The sequence below is a fragment of the Pterocles gutturalis genome, unplaced genomic scaffold (assembly GCF_000699245.1).
Source record: "Pterocles gutturalis isolate BGI_N339 unplaced genomic scaffold, ASM69924v1 scaffold8380, whole genome shotgun sequence".
In the NCBI taxonomy this organism is placed as follows: domain Eukaryota; kingdom Metazoa; phylum Chordata; class Aves; order Pterocliformes; family Pteroclidae; genus Pterocles; species Pterocles gutturalis.
Window position 1 is genome coordinate 8,031 of NW_010140730.1, and position 21,111 is coordinate 29,141.

The window sequence follows — 21,111 nt, forward strand, 5'->3', positions numbered from 1 at the left end:
AATCTCCTTTTGCACTATGGCTGGGTGCAAGATCCACACCCTTTGTTGCACCATGAGACCTGTCACATCTGATTCTCTGAAGCATACCAAAGCTTAGGGAAGAGATCTAATGTTACAGGTGGCTTGAGTGCTTGTTGACGTGAGGAAATGTGTTCTCACTGACGTACCATAGTAGCATAGTGTTGTCTGTTCCTGATATGAACACTTTAGTCAAAGAACAAAACAAAGTACTTTAAATAGCCAGAGGAAGGTACTCAACTTCTGAATCACTATAACAGCATTTTAGCCAAATACATTAATTTCATGTGAAATAAAATTTATAGAATAGTAGAATTTTAATTGCAAGTTAAATAAGAACTTTTTCTGAAAAAGGCTGATGTTTTTCTCTCTATTGCCATATAGCCATAAAATCAGAAGACCTGATTTTGAAGTATTAAAGAAATATATACATATATTTTTATATCATTCATCTTCAGAATGCCGGTAAATTTGCACTGATTGATGTCCAAGCATCATGCTGCTGCTTTGAAAAGTGATCTTTAAGTAAAGTTGGGAGGATATTTCAGACTTTGTTTAATACATTGTATAGACAGAGCCCAGTTTTCTGGGTTGCTTTCAAGATACTGTGCTCAGGTTAATGAGTGTTAGGATTAAGGTACTGCTAGTTGTTATGCCATTTCTCTGTTGCTCTGCCAGTTCCTGTTCATTGAGACTAAATCATCTTTTTAACCTCCGTCATAGCTGGGGACTGCTTTTCAGTCTATTGTCTGTAAAGTACTTTGCTAGAGGTTCTTGTGTTGGCTTAGGCTGATCTGAAACTGGGCCGCTGCAGTCATGCCTTTCTGCCCCAGTTTGTGCGGTACTGACCCTTATATGGCTGCGTACTGATCAGTGCTGAGTGTGTGCAGACTGAAAACTAAGCTTTAATTGTACAAGCTAGTTTTCAGACAGATCAGTTTCCTGAACTCATTGTGCCAGTGTAAGGGAGAAAGTAAAGATGTTGCAGCCTTGACTTGAATTAGCTTTTACAATGTCAAGTCTGATCCCAAGGTTTTTTTACTACTCTACAATAACTTGGTGCACATTACACCTCCAGGTTAAGAAAAGTAATTTTGAAAATGATTGCAGTAAAGAATGAGGACTATAATCAATCACTCTACTGAGAATATTTTTAGGAAGGCGCAAGTATGTTCTTTACTAAATGTGTGGCATTGCTATGGCACGTTGTAAAGCTCTGGTGCATTTGTCAAGATTCTGGAGTCAAGAAAGAGACAATGGTATTCTAGGACAAGGATATCGCAGTAGCCTGTAAGGGAACTGAGAAACTGCTTCAGAACTACTGAAATGAGGTAGTGATTCTTAAAATAGCAAAAAGTGTTAGATAAAGGAAATCTCTAACTACAGTAGCAGGTTAGCATGTGCTCTCTAATTTGAGATGTGTGCTTTTGCCTAAAAATTCATACAGTGAGTCCTGCAAATATGGTTGAGGGTTTGTAAGAGATGCTTTTCCATGCTCCTTAATAATGTTTCTGTGTTGTGGCATTCAAAGTAGTTTCCCAGTACTTTTAAGGAAGCTCCTGAGCTGAAAAACAATTGGAAGTTGGAAGTGTTAGGGAATTGTGAAATATTTCCTGCTCATATTCTTTCCTGAGTATCTGCTTATTGCCATTCTTAAACAATCGTAGGGCTTGACAGTCTCTTCTGGCTGTATTTGGATTAAACCATTTTTATGACTCTTTCAGGTGCTTGTAACTTTGGCAGACCAACTATGCATGCTGAAGTTCTCAGTGTTGAGCATGCTACTTTAGATTATATTAACTTCCATCAAAGTGAGTCCTGTTTTTCTTTCAGAATAGGGTTGGATTTTTTTTTTTTTTTTTTTGCCTCTTAATGTTTCTGGTGCCTGTGAGAACATACAGTTAGTCTATTCTCTTTAGTAGCATTTTACCACTTTTTGTACCTGAGAGGTACCTGTTTCTGCCCTTACAATTTTTCTTATACTCTGCTTTAAAGCTTCTGAAATTGCTCACATGTACTCAGCTTCATAGAGCTTGGGAGCTAAATCCTTTTGTCTTTCATGCACCTGCCTTCTCCTTTCCTTCTCTGTGCAGTGTTTAGTCATACACCTGAGCAACGCGGTGTTCTTTGCAACTGAGCCAGACGTACTCAGTGGTCTTTTGGGGGCCTTCCTCTTGAAAGTCGTTCCTTTTAACTGACAGTTTTACTAAAAAAAAAAAAGGCAAACTTAGCTCTCTCCATCAGGTAATTCAAACCGCGAGTTAAACGTAGCTAGTGGATTAGTAGGGGTGATGAGAGGGGAGGAAATGGTGTGTGCAGTGGGGAAGAGAAGAATAGATGTGGTTAGGCTGGGAGGAGAGAGCTTACAAGGATATCTAATGACAAGTAAATAATTTCTGTGGAATGTGCTCAACTGTAAGTACATTTTTCCTTGCAAGTAATACATGTGCTATGGAAAAACTTCCATCTTGCAGTTGGTTTATAGTTGCTTCATTACTTCAAGTTGTGTATGACTCTGCTCTAAAGTCAAAGAATCCAACCATGGGGGGTTGCTCTGTCTAGCAAGTTTCAACCTTAACCTTGATTATTTTGTTTTAACATAAGCTGATTTTAATACAAGTATTTTTGTAAGCTATAATGCCCCACAGTTAAGGAAGATGGAAAGCAATATTTTTTATATAGCCTTAAGTAATTTTCTACTGCTTTGAGTGCTTGATATTAAAAAAAAAATATCTAAGGAGGAATAGTTTCTGGTTGTAATTTGTATTACTCTGAGCTGTTGCTATTTTAGTCTTCTAGAATATATGGCTGCTAACTCTTTCACTAGTTTCTTTTGACTTGAGAACACTAAACAGGCCAAAACTTTGGCATCTTTCTCTAGAAATTTCCAGTTGTTTTTCTGGAGGCTTAGCATTTATAGTGAGCAAGTCCCATGATGCCACATGCCATGTAATTACCTTTGGGTTTTTGGTTAACCATATCTTGGTTAAGCATATTGATAGGTGCTTATTACAAGTAGGCTGGCTCGCAGTTTCTCTTCCTCACTGCATTCAAAGGTCATTGCTATTCCTGGATGTGAAAGCAAGGTGTAAAACTTGGCTAGTAAGACTTAGTGTAGGAATTTTATTTTTCTCCTCTTAGCTGAATTTTGCAGCTTTACTGCTTCACTTGGCAGTATTATGGAAAATAATAGCTTTACCTTAGTCTTTTGAGTAAGATAAACTTAACATTAGAACTAGGCAAGCAGGTGTGATGCTGTTGCTCTCTACTTTGGAAATCTTTTGAAGAAGCAAGGCTTTTTCAGAGACTTGGAGAGGGCAGTGACCACTTGCAAGTAATACAATACAGGAAATCTCAATCCTTTCTCTGAATTCAGAGATATGGGGTACCGATTTCCCTGCACAGTCCTGCTGTTTTCTTTGGAGCCTAATGAGGTTATGATGTAAAATGTGATGTGCATAGGCCAGAAAAAAATGTAGATGTGTGAGATTCTGCAGTCTTGATTTTCAGTAGATGACTGTAATCTGTGTGAACATGAACCTCCTCAAAGACCAGATGTCCAGGCAACCATCTCTATTCTCCTGTTTTGCTTATCTTACATTAAGGGAAGGTTAATTGCTGGCTTTTTGTTGCTGATTTTACACCTCTTTTGGCACATGAGCACATTGTCAATCAACCACAGCTTTTTAGTGTCTTCATTTTTTAAGTGACCTGTATGTTTGCAGCCTGGTCATTCAGGTATTGTGAGATGTGTCTTCTGGCCACTTACAGATGGAAACACCTGAAAACTACATCTGCTACGTGGAATAAAAACCAACACACCAAAACCAAAAACAGGCAAGTGGGTGCAAGATTGCTTGCTACCCTGTAGCAGAATGTGTGTGGAGTGCTTTTCAGCCTTACCACAGAATCTTGTAATTGCTAGCTATCAGGTCTTGGCTTTTGTAGAAATTGATTGCCACTGGGTATATTTTTGCTAGCATACCCCAGTATGGTTCCTCCTGCCACAGTGGCTTCAAGTGTTAATGTTACAGGGAGGGAAAAATTGTGCATATACCTTAGCGTGGTCCCTTGGATTCAAACTGTAAAAGCAGTGGGATTACAGGAGAATAAAAAGCATAGAGGGAAATATGCTTGAGAAAATGCTTCAGTTCCCAGGTTAGCGGAGACTTGGATAGCTGCCAAAATGAGCTCCCAGGCTGTAACACTTGGCAGTTTATTGTTTGTATAGTTGTAAAGCCTATCTACCAGAGTTGATACATGTAGCAAGTAATCAACATTAAAATACATTTGTTTCTGCTTTTTAAAAGGATAATTTAAACCTTACCGATGTATAAACCCAGCTCAATATATTGACTATTGATAAGTTAGCAGTAGTCAACTATTATACGTAAAGGCATAAAAAATTCCTAGCTTTGTGCTGTGCTGCCAGAACCAGCAACCTGATTTATCCCTTAGTAGTAATGAAAAATTTTATGTTTAGCCTTAACTAAACAATGAATGCAGATTAAAACCATTCTACCAGGCTGGGAATGATTTAATGTGATATAATCATCCTTTTGTTCATCATTGTTGCTAGCTTCCACATGACTGCAGTGAGTGCCAGTTTCATCAGCAGAAAGTAATGTGTAATGCTTATGTCTGGGATCCCACAAGTGAATTCATAACTTGATTTTTAAAACTGCTCTTTTAAGTATTGCCAACATAGTGATTCTTTGTAGTGGTATAGATGCTCCACCTATCTGTTAAAAAACTTTTTCTAAAACTAAATCTAGTAGAACTATGTACCCTCTGGGAATCTTTTGGTAATGTCAAAGGATCCTAGAAGACTAAAACCTTTGGTTGTAAGGATCAAGTTTGGATGCATTTGTGTCTGCCCTTGTTGCCTTTGCTGACTGCTTCTAGGTTTTTAGGTGGCCAAATAAAATATTCAAGTTGGTTGAAAATGTGAACATTTAGATCAGATGCTAAGAATGATTCTGTATTAAATAAGGTCTCTGCTTTGCTCCTTATTTAGCATAAGAAAAATTTGAGGGAAATTAATACAGCAGAGAATCCTGCAGAGTAGGACAAATCTTGACTGCAAATAAAATGAGCACTACAACAAGAAAATATCTGATAGATAAGACTCTTCTAGGTGCACCTCAGCGCGCATACGCATTGTTGCATTCATAAACGCATGCAGTCATCTTAATTGCACTCCTCAGTTTCTATAGGTGAACCTACACTGTTATTTCCATGAGTGACAAAGGGATGTAGTGTAAGTGATAAGCATTTCCCTGTTGACCTCATCAGAGAATCATTTACTTATTTAATGCAACTGGAGATGAGTTTGAAGACCATGAAGGTAGTTGGTGAGGACTGGACTGTCACTTCAGTTATCTAGTGCTAGTCCATACTTTAACCTTTAGACTGAGGTTCTTGTTGCTAGTTTTTTAACTGCTTTTAAAGATTCGAGCACTGACCCTGTCCCTTTGCTCCCCACAGTTGTCCTTTGATTTCAGGATAGGGCTTATGTAAGTATTGCCTAGAACATGAAGTGTCTTACTACACAGGTGGTTGAGCATGTCTTACTAATCAGGACATGTCTCAAACATAAGTTAAACTGTTGATTTTCATGTGGCCCTGAATCAAGGTCTTATTTTCCTTGTCTTCTGCAAAATAGTCTAGGTAGGAGGCATCCTAGTTTTTTGGTCAGGTGGCTAAAATCTTCTTGGCCCTGAATATTGTGAAGGACGGGTCCTACAGGCAGTGGTCTTTCAGTTGGTATATATAGAATCATACAATGGTTTGGATTGGAAGGGACCTTGGAGATCATCTAGTTCCCCCCCCCTGCCATGGGCAGGGACACCTCCCATTAGACCAGGTTGCTCAAAGCCTCATCCAGCCTGGCCTTGAACACTTCCGGGGATGGGGCATCCACAACTTCCCTGGGCAACCTGTTCCGGTGCCTCACCACTCTCACAGTAAAGAATTTCATCCTAATATCTAAATCTGCCCTCTTCCAGTTTAAATCCATTACCCCTTGTCTTGTTGCTACATGCCCTTGTAAAAAGTCCCTCCCCAGATTTCCTGCAGGCCCCCTTCGAGTACTGGAAGGCTGCTATAAGGTTCCCCCAGAGCCTTCCCCAGGCTGAAAAATCCCAACTCTCTCAGCCTGTCCTCATAGGGTAGGTGCTCCAGCCCTCTGATCATCTTTGTGACCCTCCTCTGGACCCGCTCCAACAGCTCAACATCCTTCTTGTGTTGGGGGGCCCAGAACTGGATGCAGTACTCCAGGTAGGGTCTCACAAGAGCAGAGCAGAGGAGGACAATCACCTCCCTTGACCTGCTGATCATGCTTCTCTTGATGCAGCCCAGGATCCAGGTGGCCTTCTGGGCCACAAGCGCACACAGCCAGCTCATGTTGAGCTTCTTATCTGCCAACACCCCCAAATCCTTCTCCTCAGGGCTGCACTCAAGCCATTCTCTGCCCAGCCTGTATTTGTGCTTGGGATTGCCTTGACCCATGTGCAGGACCTTGTGCTTGGCTTTGTTGAAGTTGGCTTAGGCCCACCTCTCAAGCCTGTCAAGGTCACTCTGGATGGCATCCCTTCCCTCCAGCATGTCCACCACACCACACAGCTTGGTGTCATTGTCAACTTGCTGAGGTTGCACTCAATCCCACTGTCCATGTCTCCCACAAAGATGTTAAACACCACCAGTCCCAGTACTGACCCGTGAGGAATGCCACTCGTCACTGGTCTCCACTTGGACAGCCATTGACCACAACATAGCCCATACCTTATCCACTGAGTGGACCTTCCATCAAATCCATATCTCTCCATGGCAAGGTCCACCAGGATGTCATGTGGGACAGTGTCAAATGCTTTGCAGAAGTCCAGGTAGATTATGTCAGTTGCCCTTCCTTTATCCACTGGTGCCATAACTCCATCATAAGAGGTCACCAGGTTTGTCAGGCACAATTTGCCCTTGGTGAAGCCATGCTGGTTACCAATCACCTCTCTTTCATTTCCATGTGCCTTAGTAGAGCCTTCAGGAGGATCTGCTACATTATCTTGCCAGGCACAGAGGTGAGACTGATTGGCCTGTAGTTCCCTGGGTCGTCTTTTTTACCCTTCTTGGCAATGGGGGTTATGTTTCCCCCTTTACAATCAGTGGGAACTTCACCAGACCATATCAGTGATATGACCAGGTTAGAGTCAAAATAAGGGAAATTAGTGTCTTGGGGGGAAAAAAAAAAGTTATTAAATTTAGAAATAATTTAAAATTCAATGTGTTGCAGTTTTTTATCTTACAGAAATGTTAGAAGAAACCAAATTGGACAAGGGCCAACATAGTATTCTCCTTATAATTTAGTTATGCAATATTGTAAGCATGCCATGCTAACATAACACTTCAGTTACTGAAAAGAAGTTTATCTAAGACTAAAACTTAGAAATATTTTCAGAAGTCCATTTTTTAAGCCAAAAGATGCCATTTCATTAGTTTAACTTCTGTGTGATGAAAATGTCTTAATTTTCGCACTTTGCTATCTATATGACCCTCAGATATACTCAGTATTTGAGAATATTAGATTGTTTTTGTAGGTCTTCATTCCTGTGCATATTGTATTGTGTATTTTTCACATTGTATCTAAGCATCTGATGCAAGTGTTTGTGCAAGATTACAATGACATTGTCTTGACTTAGTCGTATTTTTAAAATTGATAACAATTTCACTTTTCTTTTACTTCTTCCAACTCCTGGTTGCCTATTATGTTTAATTTCTAAAGTCTATAATCCATCTAGCTAAGTGAATAATTGCATTGCTGAAAAATTAGATGGTACCAAGATTCCTGACTTGTGAGCTATATTTAACAGTAATTTGGCATTATTTATAGGTGCTGTTGGTAAGCAGTAGCCGATACCCAGATCAGTGGATTGTACCAGGTGGAGGAATGGAGCCAGAAGAAGAGCCAGGAGGAGCAGCTGTGAGAGAGGTGTATGAAGAGGTAACAAAAAAATCACATTTCTTTCTGCTGCTGCTATCTTCAGATGGGAATCAGGATGGAAGAGGGAACGCTACCTCCTTTATCCAGCATTTGACTGAGACTTCCATGGTTGTGAAATTTAAAGAACTGCAGTTCTGTGCATTATAATTGGGGTATAGGGTGGTGAGGTGCACTCATTAGCTTGCTTCTCTGCACACTTTCATTTTGTAGCTAAATTTCTGTCTGCCTTTATAAACGCTTACTGGAAGTGGAACTGTGACTTTATGTGTAGCATTTCTGTGTTTGCAGAAAATGTTTGACTCACAGCTGTTCTAGAACAGACTGAAGGTGAACAAACCATTAATGTGTAGCTACATAAGAAAGATATGAACAGACCTTTGAGGAGATTCCAAACTAAATTGATTAGGAACTGATGTATCTGAGCCGTTGAGAATTCAACAACTACAGTTAGGGCTGCTTATCTATAAATAAAGCACCATAGGTATAGTCTGCCTTTATATCTCTGCCCCTACCCCTAGGCAAAACAGAGCTTTAAGTCTTGATTAATGCAGTTTCCCACTCTAGTATGGTATTTAAATTTCAAATTCAAAATTCAATTTTTTAACTTGCTACTTATTTTTCCTAGGCAAACTGTTAAAAGTGTTAAATGTTACTTGAATGTCTAACAGCCAGTATTGTAAAGCAAATAAAACTTCAAGAAAAACTACATTCACTTGGTTTAGCTAGAAATTATGCAATGCATACGTGACTACAGATGGACTCTAATTCTTTTTATCATACTTCTTAAATAGGAGGTATAAGGTTTTGCAGAAAGGGAATGCATGCTGGCAAGTGAGCAAACTACAGAATTTCTGTTAGTCTTAAATGGTTTTCTCATCACAGTTTGACTACTGCTATTCAAAAAACACACTAATATTGCTAATTAATATGTATAATTTTTTTTTATTAGCTCTGCTACCTAGTGGTTTAGCTTGCTTACCCTTTAGACTGGTTCTGCTGAGTTTTAAAGGCTTTGGGACTTCATGTAGATGCAACTTGCCCCAAATGCTGCTTGATCTTTGGTGTCAAAATGACATCTTGAATATACTGTGATTCAGTGACCCTTCTCCTCTCTTACATGGGTAACAGACTAGTTCAGTGCTCTTACCAGCCCTCATGCAACAAGGTTCAAGCAGAAATAAGCCTCCCTGATACAAAGTTATTCCAGACTTTCTGTCTGTGTTCAGTTTTGCTGGGGGAGCCAATTTCAAGTGGTACAAGACACACTCAGGCAAGTGCTCGTGTATTTATAAAAGCAAAAGAGACAGCCACCAGGCAGTCCAGTGCCATTGGAAATGAGCAAAGATGTAGGATTCTAGGCATGAAAGGCAGTAGTAGCACCTCTGTGGAAAGTCCTGGCACTTCCCACTGCCATGAGTTGATAGGTGGGATTAAAAAGCACAGGAGCACTGTCTCTGAACAGTGGTAGTTTTAATCAATGATCTGACCTAAGGCACAGTCAAAGATGAGGGATAGTAAAATCTCATCTCCATGTCAAACTAGAACTGACTGAACTGTAGTCATATGTTTGGTTTTTCTCTTGTGAAGAATGGACCATCTTGAAGGGACCTGTCTGCAGCTAGTATGTCATCATAGAATCATTTAGGTTGGAAAAGACTTTTGAGACCCTTGAATCCAACCATACACCTAACACTGCCAAGTCCCACTAAGCCATGTCACTAACTGCCATATCTACACATCATCTAAACACCTCCAGAGATGGTGACTCAACCATGTTCCTGGGCAGCCAGTTCCAGTGCTTAATAACCCTTCCAGTGAAAAAATGTTTCCTAATATCCGATCTAAACCTCCCCTGGCACAACTTGAGACTGTTTCCCATCATCCTATCACTTGCTACTTGGGAGGAGAGACTGACACCCACAACCTTGCTGTCAGGTTTTGACCAACTTATTGAAAGCTGCCCAAGTGGTCTGGCTTCTCAGCTTGCAGGGAATGCAGTGCTACACAGAAAGCTCTCAGGCTGACTTAGTAGCAAAGTAGTGTAGCAGTGATAGTTGTCACCTGGGGGCTGATAACTAGTTTTTTGCTACATGTGGTTCTGCCCTAAGATTCGAGGAACACTTCCAAGTCCTGGCTTTGCTGGAGCTCTGCTTGCAGATTTCTGCAGTGGTGCAGTGTGTGGGCCATGAGTGTCTAGGAAGGTTAAGCTGGGACTGCTAAGGAATGGCTATAGAGTATTACTGGATGATACATTGTACAGTCTAAACTTGGTACAAATTTCTCCATTAATGTAAAAGCCCAGTCAGTATGTGCACACTACCTAGACACTGCAAATTTCTTGGGTTCATACAGATACCAAAACGTTAGTTGCTTCTGAAAGATCTTTTTCTCTTGGGACATGCTTTCACAGCAGCAGGGGGAAAAAAAAAATAGACTAGATCAAATCACAAAGTGAAAAATAGGAGTACCTGCTGTTATGATGTGAAACAGTCCTTCCACAGCTCAGTTTTGTTCTTGCCCTCACTTCTTTGTCAGGGCAAAGCAAAAGACTTTCCCATACATTGTGGTAGTCCTGGTGAAGAACTGCAGTACTCAGCAACCTAGACTGTTTTGAATCCTGAAGACAGATGTCAGCCTCCTTCACTCATACACTCATAGTCTTTTGATCATGTTTTGTTCAAGTGCTGTCACACATTGACATGTAAACATGTGTCTTGGGCAAATTATTTGATTGTGTGTCAGTGTACTGTACATTATGTTGTTCTGTAGCTGCTTAGAATATATGTGTTGCCATCAAAATTGCAGTAAGAGGCTTCAGGATAGAAGAGCTGCATGTTGTAAATGACTGGAAAAATGCCAGCAACATCAGTGCTTATACATCACAGGAGAAACTGTTTCTAAAAGTAAAGAAAAGAAGCCAGCAAATCTAAAGTTCTTGAGTGGTGCTAGCCAGGGTCATTTTGCTCAGAAGTTAAACCAAGTTTTATTTACTTTTACTACAGTGGCTATGCTTTTTTTATGGTGTTCCAGAGTAAGACACAAACGCCAGCTGTGTTCAGCTCTGCGCTGTGCTTGCAAATGCATAAAGATTTTTCAAAAGCTAGGGGCTTTAATAAGGAAAAATAATTTGGTGACACTTGGTTCTACAGCTTCAGAGTTTCTGGAGTTTGATAGCTTGTATAGCTGATGAGTGTTAAAAGTTCATGCCCTAAAGTAAGATAATTCTTAACCTACAGGCTGAATCTTGTGTGCTGCCGTGAGACTGCAAAGCACCATTTTTAAAGAAAAGCCAGAGTGGTATAAAGGGTTTTGACTTGAGCCATGGAACTTCATACTGACCTTTCTAGAGAAGGATGTCCTTTCTATTTTTATGCTAAGGTCAATGTCACCTGACAAGCTTGTTACAGTACAGTGAAGTGAACTGTTAAGAGTTTTGTGAATGAATAAACTTCAAAGGAAGCACACTGGGTGGTGGTTTGAACTGTTTCTTCAGTATTCGGTCATCCACAAACTAAGCGTTATTTTCGATTAATTATTAAAATGGTGAAATTGATAGTGCGAGTTGTAATGGCATTTCTTAATGGTAGGAGTGCTAATAGCTCACAATATGATAGCCCACTGGCTCTAAATATCCCTCACTTTCCCACTAAGAGTTGTGTATTTAAAATATTTGTTTTAAAACCCAAGCAAAGATCTTTGTAGTCAAATCTATATGCACTGCAGTTGTTCCATAGTCTTCCTGGATGCATGACTCCAGATTATTTTTTATATTTAGGTTCTGTTCATGTTAGTGATTTGGTTTTTTACTTCTATTAAATTATTAGTAGGAATTGCATTTAAGTTTTGTCTGCCATTTCACAGGTTACAGTAGTTTTACTGTAACCTGTCAGGTTCCTTAGATAAAATAAGTTCTTACAAATCTTAAAGTAGAACACCAAAATGAAGCTACAGTATAAAGCAATCCTAGAAAGGTATTAAGCCTCATCTAAATGAGGAGCTACTCTGTTAATGAATTTGGCGCTTAGTCTTCAATTGGTTAGCCTGAACGATGGAAATAGAGTTGTTTGCTCATGTGGTGTTTAAAGAGAAATATGGAACAAATTATAAAGATGGCAAGCTGATCATGTCCAGCCTCTTAAATGGAAGGAGCACCCTCCCACTCCCTTTTCTTCCTCCATCTCACAAAAAAAAAAGACTCTTGTTTTGCTTGTACTTAGTAGTATATTGAAATGCCTTGCAAAAAGTAGGCAATTCCTCCCAGACCTGGGTGAATGAATATAGCTTCTGAGAAGAAGAGGCTGATCCTAAAGATCAATCTGCCGCAACAGTGAAAATGGCTGTAATATTATCTAAGACTTCTCACAGGAAGCAGAGGAATCTGCTCCAGTGAGCATCTACTATTTGAAAAAATGATTGGGTGTTACAGACCAGGACTAGGTAGATACTTCAAAAAAAATAAATAAAATACCCTTTCAGGTGAAAAATTGTGGCAGGTACAATGAAACCCTTTAGGTTTTATAAGAGTGTGCAAGTAAGGGCATGAATAGTCTTGCACTGTGCCTTCAGGAGCCTGGCCATTAAAGTACAACAACAGCTCCCACAGTTAAAAATAACTGTTGAATCTTTCAGATTTTAAGCAGCTTTCTGCTCTGGTAGACTGTTAGCTTAAAGATTAAACTGCAGCATGACTCTTGCTCCATCTACAGGAAACAAAAGGCAAGTCTGACTGCGCATCTAGGACTGCAGTACCTCTGCAGCTGCCAACAGGGAATGACCTCCAGGCCACAAAGATTATGGGATGAAGTGGCCAGTTTTCCCTCTTGTGGTTGGATTTAGATTAACACTAAAATATATGCATAAATTCAGATTTGAGACCTTATCTACATAGTACTCATAGACTTCCTTAAGGAATTGTTCTAAGGGGGTGTAGCACTGAATTCAACAGTTCGTCTGCCAAAAGAAATGCTAGTTTGTGAGGCTTTTCTTCCAAAGTTTAGACTGTCTCACTGGCTTATTTTAGCCTGTAGGATTTTTTTACTTAAAGAACTGTATTTTAACAGTCATAGGCGCATAATGGCCAAAGGAAGAAAGGTATTTTTATTAGAGACAAAATGGTTCAAAGTCTAAGAACTTAACCAGTGTATTGGATTAAAAGCTTACGACTGGGAAAGGGGAAACTTTATTTAACTTTCTAGGGAAAAAGCTGAAGCATGGTTCTCTAGCACTTTGACACATTTTGGAGGAACTACATTAAGGTAAGAACCTGGAGGAAATACTTTTGTTAGCAAAAGCACTTTGGAAAAAAAAAATCAGTCAGTTTAATGGTACTTTTTAAACTGAAGATGATTCAATTGAATGTATTCCTTTCATATAAAAATCATGAGACACTCTTTACCACCTTTTTATACTTCTGGGTGTAGAGGTTTCAAAAGATACTACTATCTGCAGGAATGATGCAACATTTTGGAAACACGTATCTTTGCTTAGAGTAACTAGGCATCCGTGACAGTAATCACATTCACATAGCAACATCTGGTTGCACAAAAGCTTTGTTACAAGCTTTGGGGATTTTTTACACTTAATGTAATGGAGTGCTTCTAATTGTTTCATTCAGAATTACTCAGCTAAGAGTATTTGTTTAAACCACTGATTTGCTCCAAGGGACAATAGAGAAGCTGTTAAGTAAATTCTACTTAGACTAACATTGATAAATTCACATGTGACTATGGGGTACTAATAAGTTGAAAAAACTTCTCTATGAAAGCTATTCCATATTGGTAAACTTACCTGATCCGTGGTGTTTGTGCCACATGTTAGATATTGGTTAATTGTTAGACTCCCACTTAGCAGTTCAGAGAAGCCCTCCTGCATCTCTTGATGGTAAATTTCTTTGTCCTTTAGCAGTCCTGTTGCTATAGACCTGCATTTAAGAAATCTTTGTGATGTAAATAAGGCCTTGGCTAGGACTTTTTAAAGAGTTATAAAATCTTGACAGTTTTTTTTGTTTGAGGGGGGCAGTGTTGGTTGATGTTTGTGTATGGGTGGTGGTTGTTCAGATTTGGGGCGAGGGGGAGTAATTCTTTTCCTCCCTCTGGTAGAGCATAGTCCCCTATAGAGCAGTTTGGTACTTGGAAAAGCCTTTCTTAATGTTTGAGAAACCTGCAGAGTCTGTACTGGGCTCTCTATCATGCTGTTAAGCCCTATCTTTAAAGATATTAAACAGTCTTGTTCTTTGCTGCAATTTTAGGGAAGAAACGAAGAAATTATGAAATGTGTGCAGTTAAAACTGCACACTTGGACACCTGAAGTGTTAAAAAAAGACTACTCCCACAGATTCACATTGTTACTTTTGATGAAATAGGATGATGGAAAACTGCTTTTTTTTCAGTTTTCAGTCTGCCACAAAGTAGAAATCTTGCAGGATATTGTGATTCCTACATACTGCTGCATGAGAAGAAAGGAGAAAATAGGGGCCAGAAGCATAAGTTTGTAGCCTTTTAGATTCTGCTTCTCTTTTGTAAAAGATACTATAAAGTTGAGGAAATTGGGACTGATCAGTAAAACTTAAAACATTTCTTCAGCATGTGTTCCTTTAGGCTAATAAATGCTTTTTCATTACTTGCACAAGCAATCTTTAGTGCCTGCTGTGGCATAGCTGACCCTTTCAGACCAACATCAGGGTCTGTCACTTCCATAATTAATGTGTTGCCTAATCACTTATCCAGCAGCACCAGTTACATATTTCAGCTTCATGAGCTCTCAACAGGTATCTCTGTCATCACAGCAGATGACTAGAAGAATATTGTACATAGTTTTGCATTAACTTTAGGCTAGCTCTTGCTCTAGGTAAGGAAAAGGCTTGCTGAGTTGTAGGGGCTGCGATCAGACTTCCTACATCAAAACTGCTTAACAAATAACACCAGCCATCTGCTTTCTTTTTAAAAGAAAGACACAGAAAACATTCACTGGTAAGATCTTGATTAGATTTATTGCTAAAGTCTGCCCAGTTGTCTGTCAGATTTACTCATTAAAATGTAATTAAGATCCATATGGTCCTTTTTATATAAAGACGTAAGATGTCAGTAACTTTCTTTGGTTAAAGCTTAAACAGAGACTGAAGGCTTGAAAATGTCATCTTAGCACTAAGAAGCTCTACTTTAAAGATGGGTTATACAACAAGACAAAAAAAAAATCTGAATATGGCTTTGTCTACCAGTAGACTACATATGCTTTTGTATCTCGGGCGTATGGACTCAGATTTGTTTAGAACAAATGGATAATCATAAACTACTTCTGTTGGAAGACACATTATATATTACTTCTGGAAAAACAAACCCTAGTGTCTTGGAACATAATGACCACCTTGATTGTGTTGATAAACACTAAGCACAGGCTGATACACATAGGGGTTGTTTTAAAAAGTTGACTTAAAACTCTAAAGCCTTTTCTAATGCTACTAATGAGAAAAAGAATTCAAAACTGTTTGTAGAGAATTGGGGATATAAATTTGGTTTTAAGCTTACATGCCAAAAGCTACACTTTCATATGAAAACTGGCGTACATTAAGCCATTATGCTACAAGATCCACCCAGTAACCAACAGTTTAATTTGCTGCTGTATTTTGAAGACCTGGACTTAAGTTTCTGTGTAAAATAGCAATGGAGTTTTAATGATTCCTTCTCTGGATTTATTACCATACTACTTTAAATTCTCTCTTGTCCTGTCTACTTCCCTGGACTATTTCAGTATTGGATGTCATTTATATCTTTAATAAAATACAGTACACAAAGAACATAGTAAGCAAAGCAGTATATTGTTCTAGATTGAAAATTTGAGATTTATGCATCCTTTGATCCACTTATTTAGGACAAGCTTTGGAGTGCTAATACTCTAAGTACTCTAAAACTAGAAACACCAGAAGCAATGCAGCACTGTCTAATTAAAACTTATGTTAAAACACTTGCTTAAATAACCCTAATAAGAAGGAGTAATTGAGTAATTCACTTATGCTGATATTGGAGTCTGGTAATGATATTTTAGGGTTCTTTTAGTTAAAAGAATGTTAACACTTTTTCCTGGTTGTTTTGTAGGCTGGAGTAAAGGGAAAGCTAGGCAGACTGCTTGGAATATTTGAGGTGAGCTATTTCTTTTACCTTTTAAAAACAGTGTTATTTTTTTTGTGAGAGCTGGTAAACTACAGAAACTTAACATCTACAAAACAGAATGAGACTTAAGTTCTTAAGTATTACCTGGCTTTAGTTTTGCAATGCTACTGGAAATGCTATGTTAGACAGGTGTTTTCCTTTATTTTTGCATGATGTGTGAAGGTTTGAATAGGAAGATTTCAGAGTATTTGGAACTTCCCTGGAAAGATCAAATTAGTGCCCAGACAACATCTGTAAGTTTGTTTGTTTGTTTTTTTAAATAAAAAAGGCGAAATGAACATTGATAGACCTAGGATTTCTGAAATGTCACACATGCCTTTTGGGGGCAATATTTTGACTTTTCCTCTCTGATCAGATTTCATTGAAGAAACTTGTCAACTTTCACACACCTAAATTGATAGGTCTGTATATGAAGTATCTCCTTATGGCTTTGATTCACTAAAAAAGCTAATGCTTTGGATTACAGATAAATCTAACTTTAGCAATACTATGTAGTTCAAAACTTGTAGTTCGTAGTATAACCATCAGACTGAACTACTGAGAGCACAAGGATACATACTATATATAAACTCTCCTTTAATGTTGGCATTGCCCACTTCTGCTCAGGTTCTAGACAGGAATAGACTGTAGAAATGTAGGTGTGAGTCTTCAGATCATAACACATCCAATGTTATTATGTTGTGCTGTATGATGGGTGAGAGTGGAAGTCTCTTTGTCTAATAGTTAGGTAAGAATCCTATAAAAACAACTTTCAGAGGCAGTGTCTTCCTGATGGGGATTTGCTATGTGAAATATTACTTGGTCATGCATGACTACTTAATGCAGTGCTAAAGGTGTCCCCACTGTGATGTATGGAAACCATGACAAAATTAGATTAGTTCCTGTTCATAATTAGTAGCATTCACTATACATCTGCCCTTTTTCTGACTTGTTTTGGGTTTATGAATACACCTGGATGGTCCTGCACAGTAAAAGCTATCTTTTTAATTCTGCTGGTTACGCTGTAGAAGTATTCCTGTTTTTTTTCAGCTCAGACCAAAAAGTACAGGATACCTGTCATCTTGTTGCCTTAAAACAGGGGCTGCAAAGGATGATGATTCTTTGGTAATTTAGTTGTCTGTTCTTGTGAAACCACCTATCACCATCTAGACCAGAGAAGATAAAATATGTCTTGAGTGGTACTTTTCCAGGTTACTGCTAACTTAAATCAAGACCCTAATTCAGTTTCACAACATGGCCCCACAAACAGTTGTTAGTAGCATTGAGGGGGGGCACACATTGTGACCTGGAGATAGAAGTCAAGAGGAAATGGAAATTATATTGCTGCTGCTGAGTCCTTGTTTTCTGGAACTGCAGACAGAAATGATCTATATTTTTTTTAATAGATGTATTTATTCCCTTTGATAGTGATATTGACAAACAGCTGTCTTGGAGTAGTTTTATTTCCTAGTAAAACACAACAGTTTAAACCTATACTAAGCTTGCAGTGAAACACTGTTTAATAGGAATGTTTATTGGCACATGGATAAAACCATCTGTAAGGGGAGCTAGGGCATAACGTCTCTTGGTTCTTAATATAGTTGTAATTGTAGATGGTCCTGGGTTTTCTAGAAGCTCACTTCCTTTCCAAGGGGCAGGATAGTTTGGTTAGTGGGATAGCACCTTTAAAAGCGTGCTGCTAGCCTGCTTTGGAGCTAGCAGGGAGTAATGTCTGCACAGACCTCGTGCAGGCTGGCTGCAGCAACCCTGCCCTGAGCAGATTACCTCTGTCAGTCTCTGTATTTGACCTGCCATGTTCAAAAAGCCTGTGCTTTCTCAATAGGTGGTTAGTGCTGCTAACATGGCAAACCTGACAAGTGAACAGATGGTAATGATTTTTGTATTTGTCATGACTGCAAACATAGTCTAATTTGCCTCACCTACCGAGTGAAACTTTATAGCCACCATTGCACAGATGATCTGGCCATGTGACACAGTGGTTCCATCTTGCAGAGGTTTTTTGAATAACCTTTCATCTAGGAACTTCAGTTCCGGAAAGTTTTAGCAAATGCACTCTGCCTGCTGTGGTAACTTAAAACATACATAAAAGATAAGTAATGGGCAGTACTAGCGGACAACTGCCAATAATAAACTGTATGACTGAGAACATAGTTTGGTCTTAACCTCACAATCTTCAAATTTGCTTGGGTTGGTTTAGTTTGGGGTTTTTTAGCTTCATAAAATAGAACAGCTGGGGTTTCAAATAAAACTTCAGTTTTCCCATCCTTTTGGGCCTACTCAGTACAGATGTTTATGTAGTAAAAATAAAGCCAGTTCTGCTGGCAAGTATCCTTCAGAGGTAAGTAACTACTAATCTTCTAGTTGTAAGTCTGTAAATTTTTTTTTTGCTGAAAATTAAAATGTCTACTGTGAATATTCAAGCAGAACCAGGATCGGAAACATAGGACATATGTTTATGTTCTTACTGTGACGGAAATACTGGAAGACTGGGAGGATTCAGTTAATATAGGTAAACCATTTTCTGTTTTCATGTGCTACGCTTAAAATGTAAGCAATTCGTATAATTCCACAGGAAATACAAATTCTGTTCCATAAACTGAAGTTACCGGAAATTATGACGCTGTTCCTTGGCGCTTTTGTACATGTATATCTAGTGTTGCTTCTAACATACTGTGTCATTCTTATGTTATATTAATTAGGGTATTCTAAGTATTAATATGGAATAAATTTCATTATTAGTTGCTAATACAACTATAATTTTTTTTAGGTGAAATATTATATTGATTAACTATTTTTTCCTTAAAAAGTAGAATGTTTTGCTCTCTGATACTCTAGGGTGTTTTTGAAAGTGTCTTTGACTCCCCTTGATTCTCCTGGGAGAAAAAAATCACTAGTATTTACTTTCACCTTAGCCTTATTTTTCAGCAGGGACAGTGCTGACTTTAAGAGGTATCTCTTCTATATATACATCTATGTCATGCTGTTTGGTTAAACTAACATAATTCATGATGATGTATGGATCTTCCACTTTGAACTGAATTAAGTAAACATATTAAGTGGTTTTTGTCCTTAATTAACAAAAAACAACCAAAACTTAGTGCATTTGGGTATTTTTCCAGCTGAAATCTGAGTTAACTAAGAATTGGTATTAAAAAATTTGATTGGTTATGCTTTGCCCTTTTCAGGAAGTCGTGCTTTAGAGTGTTAACATTCACAAACTTAGCACTATTAATCTCTGGGCAAATGGCATGTAACTCTAAGGGTAGTTTCAAAACTGTGCTCATTTTTTCAGGTGGAGAGAGAATATTTTGTTCCTGATACTATCAAGTTGTGGGGAGTGCACCCTCTTAATTGCACCTGCTTTTAACAATACTATTGTTGACCTTGTCTAGAAGTATTTTCAGAGGCCTCTAATTTTAAGAGACTTACTTGTATAAGAAAGATGGCCTTAGGACTATCTCACTAAGATAAGTCTTTGAACTTAAAAATATCTCTGGTATAAGGTGTATTATTTTTGAAAACTTAGTGCTAACTTGAGTAACTCCATACATTAATATGTTTTGAGTTTGGAACGCTGCTTTCTAAATCAGACCAAGCCATTCTTCTGTAACTTCATGCACACATGTTCATTCTTCAGATGGGTTTTGTGCTAGGCATGACAATGTAGGAAGGCAGTATTAAGTCATTTTAAATAATAGTACCCTTTTCTGCAAGGACTAGGTGTGACTTTAGGAGCATATAAACAGTCATATGATCTTCTACCCAGTATGTGCTTCAAAAGAGTTATCTGAAAGGCCTTATTATGAATGTAATTTTAGGAAGCTTGTGTGAGTCTTTTGTGTTCATCAGCTCTTTCAATGTCTTTTCACCCTCTGTCTTTTGCCTGACAACTTGAACTTCAAAAGTAAAAGAAATGAGAAAAAGTGAATGATCAGATAGCAACAAATGGTGCTGTTACAGATTTGTAACTCTGTTTTTCTTTGTGGATTATATTAATTCAGGAAGGAAAAGAGAATGGTTTAAAGTAGAAGATGCAATCAAGGTCCTTCAGTGTCACAAGCCTGTTCATGCGGAGTACTTGGAAAAACTGAAACTGAGCTGTTCACCCACTAATGGAAACTCCGTGGTTCCCCCTCTTCCAGATAGTAACTCCATATATGTCACTTCTGCACAGACTTCTGGGTTGCCCTCTACTGTGAGATAAACATTTGGATTACCTTTTTATTCATGTCATCACAAGGGGAGACATCTGTGATCACATGTAGGCATCTGTATAAATGTCAATTCCAAGTGAAATATGTGAATGTGTCCTAATGTCAAATTTATTTGAACATGTTTTTCCTTTTTAACAATGTAAAATAGTATTTCAGCAAACCAAAGCCATATATGGATTTTTTTAAGATGCCTTAACAGGCCATTTAAAAAAAAAAAAAAAAAAAGAAACTTGAGTATATAAGTTTCCATATCTGCTAAAATAAAATATCCATCTCAGTGGTGTTCAGCTTATTTAAGTCTTGTCAGTTTTAGTCAGTAGATCCACGAGAGTACTTGCTTAGAAAAAAGCTGGAGCAAATGGTCTTGTACTAAACTCTTGTTTGGTATCCACAGATGAAGCGCTAAGATCTTAAGATGGCAGTATTTGGGTAAATGAGTGCGTTGAAGGCAGAGATGCCGAAGTGTGACTACAATAAAGCACTAAGCCACATTGAGCCTGTCAAGAGCAAAGGATACCGACACTAAGCACTACTTGCCTCAGTTATCCAAAAGGTTGTCTTGTCCTATGCAATCTTCATGTAATGTATAACCAGAGCAAGAATAACTTTGTCTTGCAGCTACCAAAACTATCCACTATATTTTTGTTTCATTACTTGGTCAGCTGATGAACTGTCAGAAGACTTACATGAAAAGCATTGTAGATCCCTCTTCCCCTGTTTT

General features: G+C 38.4%; 1 protein-coding gene across 1 annotated transcript; it reads left to right on the forward strand.

Moving 5' to 3' along the window:
- Positions 1 to 7,904: 7,904 nt before the first annotated feature.
- Positions 7,905 to 20,678, forward strand: NUDT4 (nudix (nucleoside diphosphate linked moiety X)-type motif 4). Its single transcript, XM_010083781.1, has 4 exons — positions 7,905 to 8,011; positions 16,102 to 16,146; positions 18,601 to 18,685; positions 20,178 to 20,678. The coding sequence occupies exons 1-4, from the start codon at positions 7,958 to 7,960 to the stop codon at positions 20,378 to 20,380; spliced, it is 387 nt and encodes a 128-aa protein (XP_010082083.1). The 5' UTR covers positions 7,905 to 7,957; the 3' UTR covers positions 20,381 to 20,678.
- Positions 20,679 to 21,111: the final 433 nt, after the last annotated feature.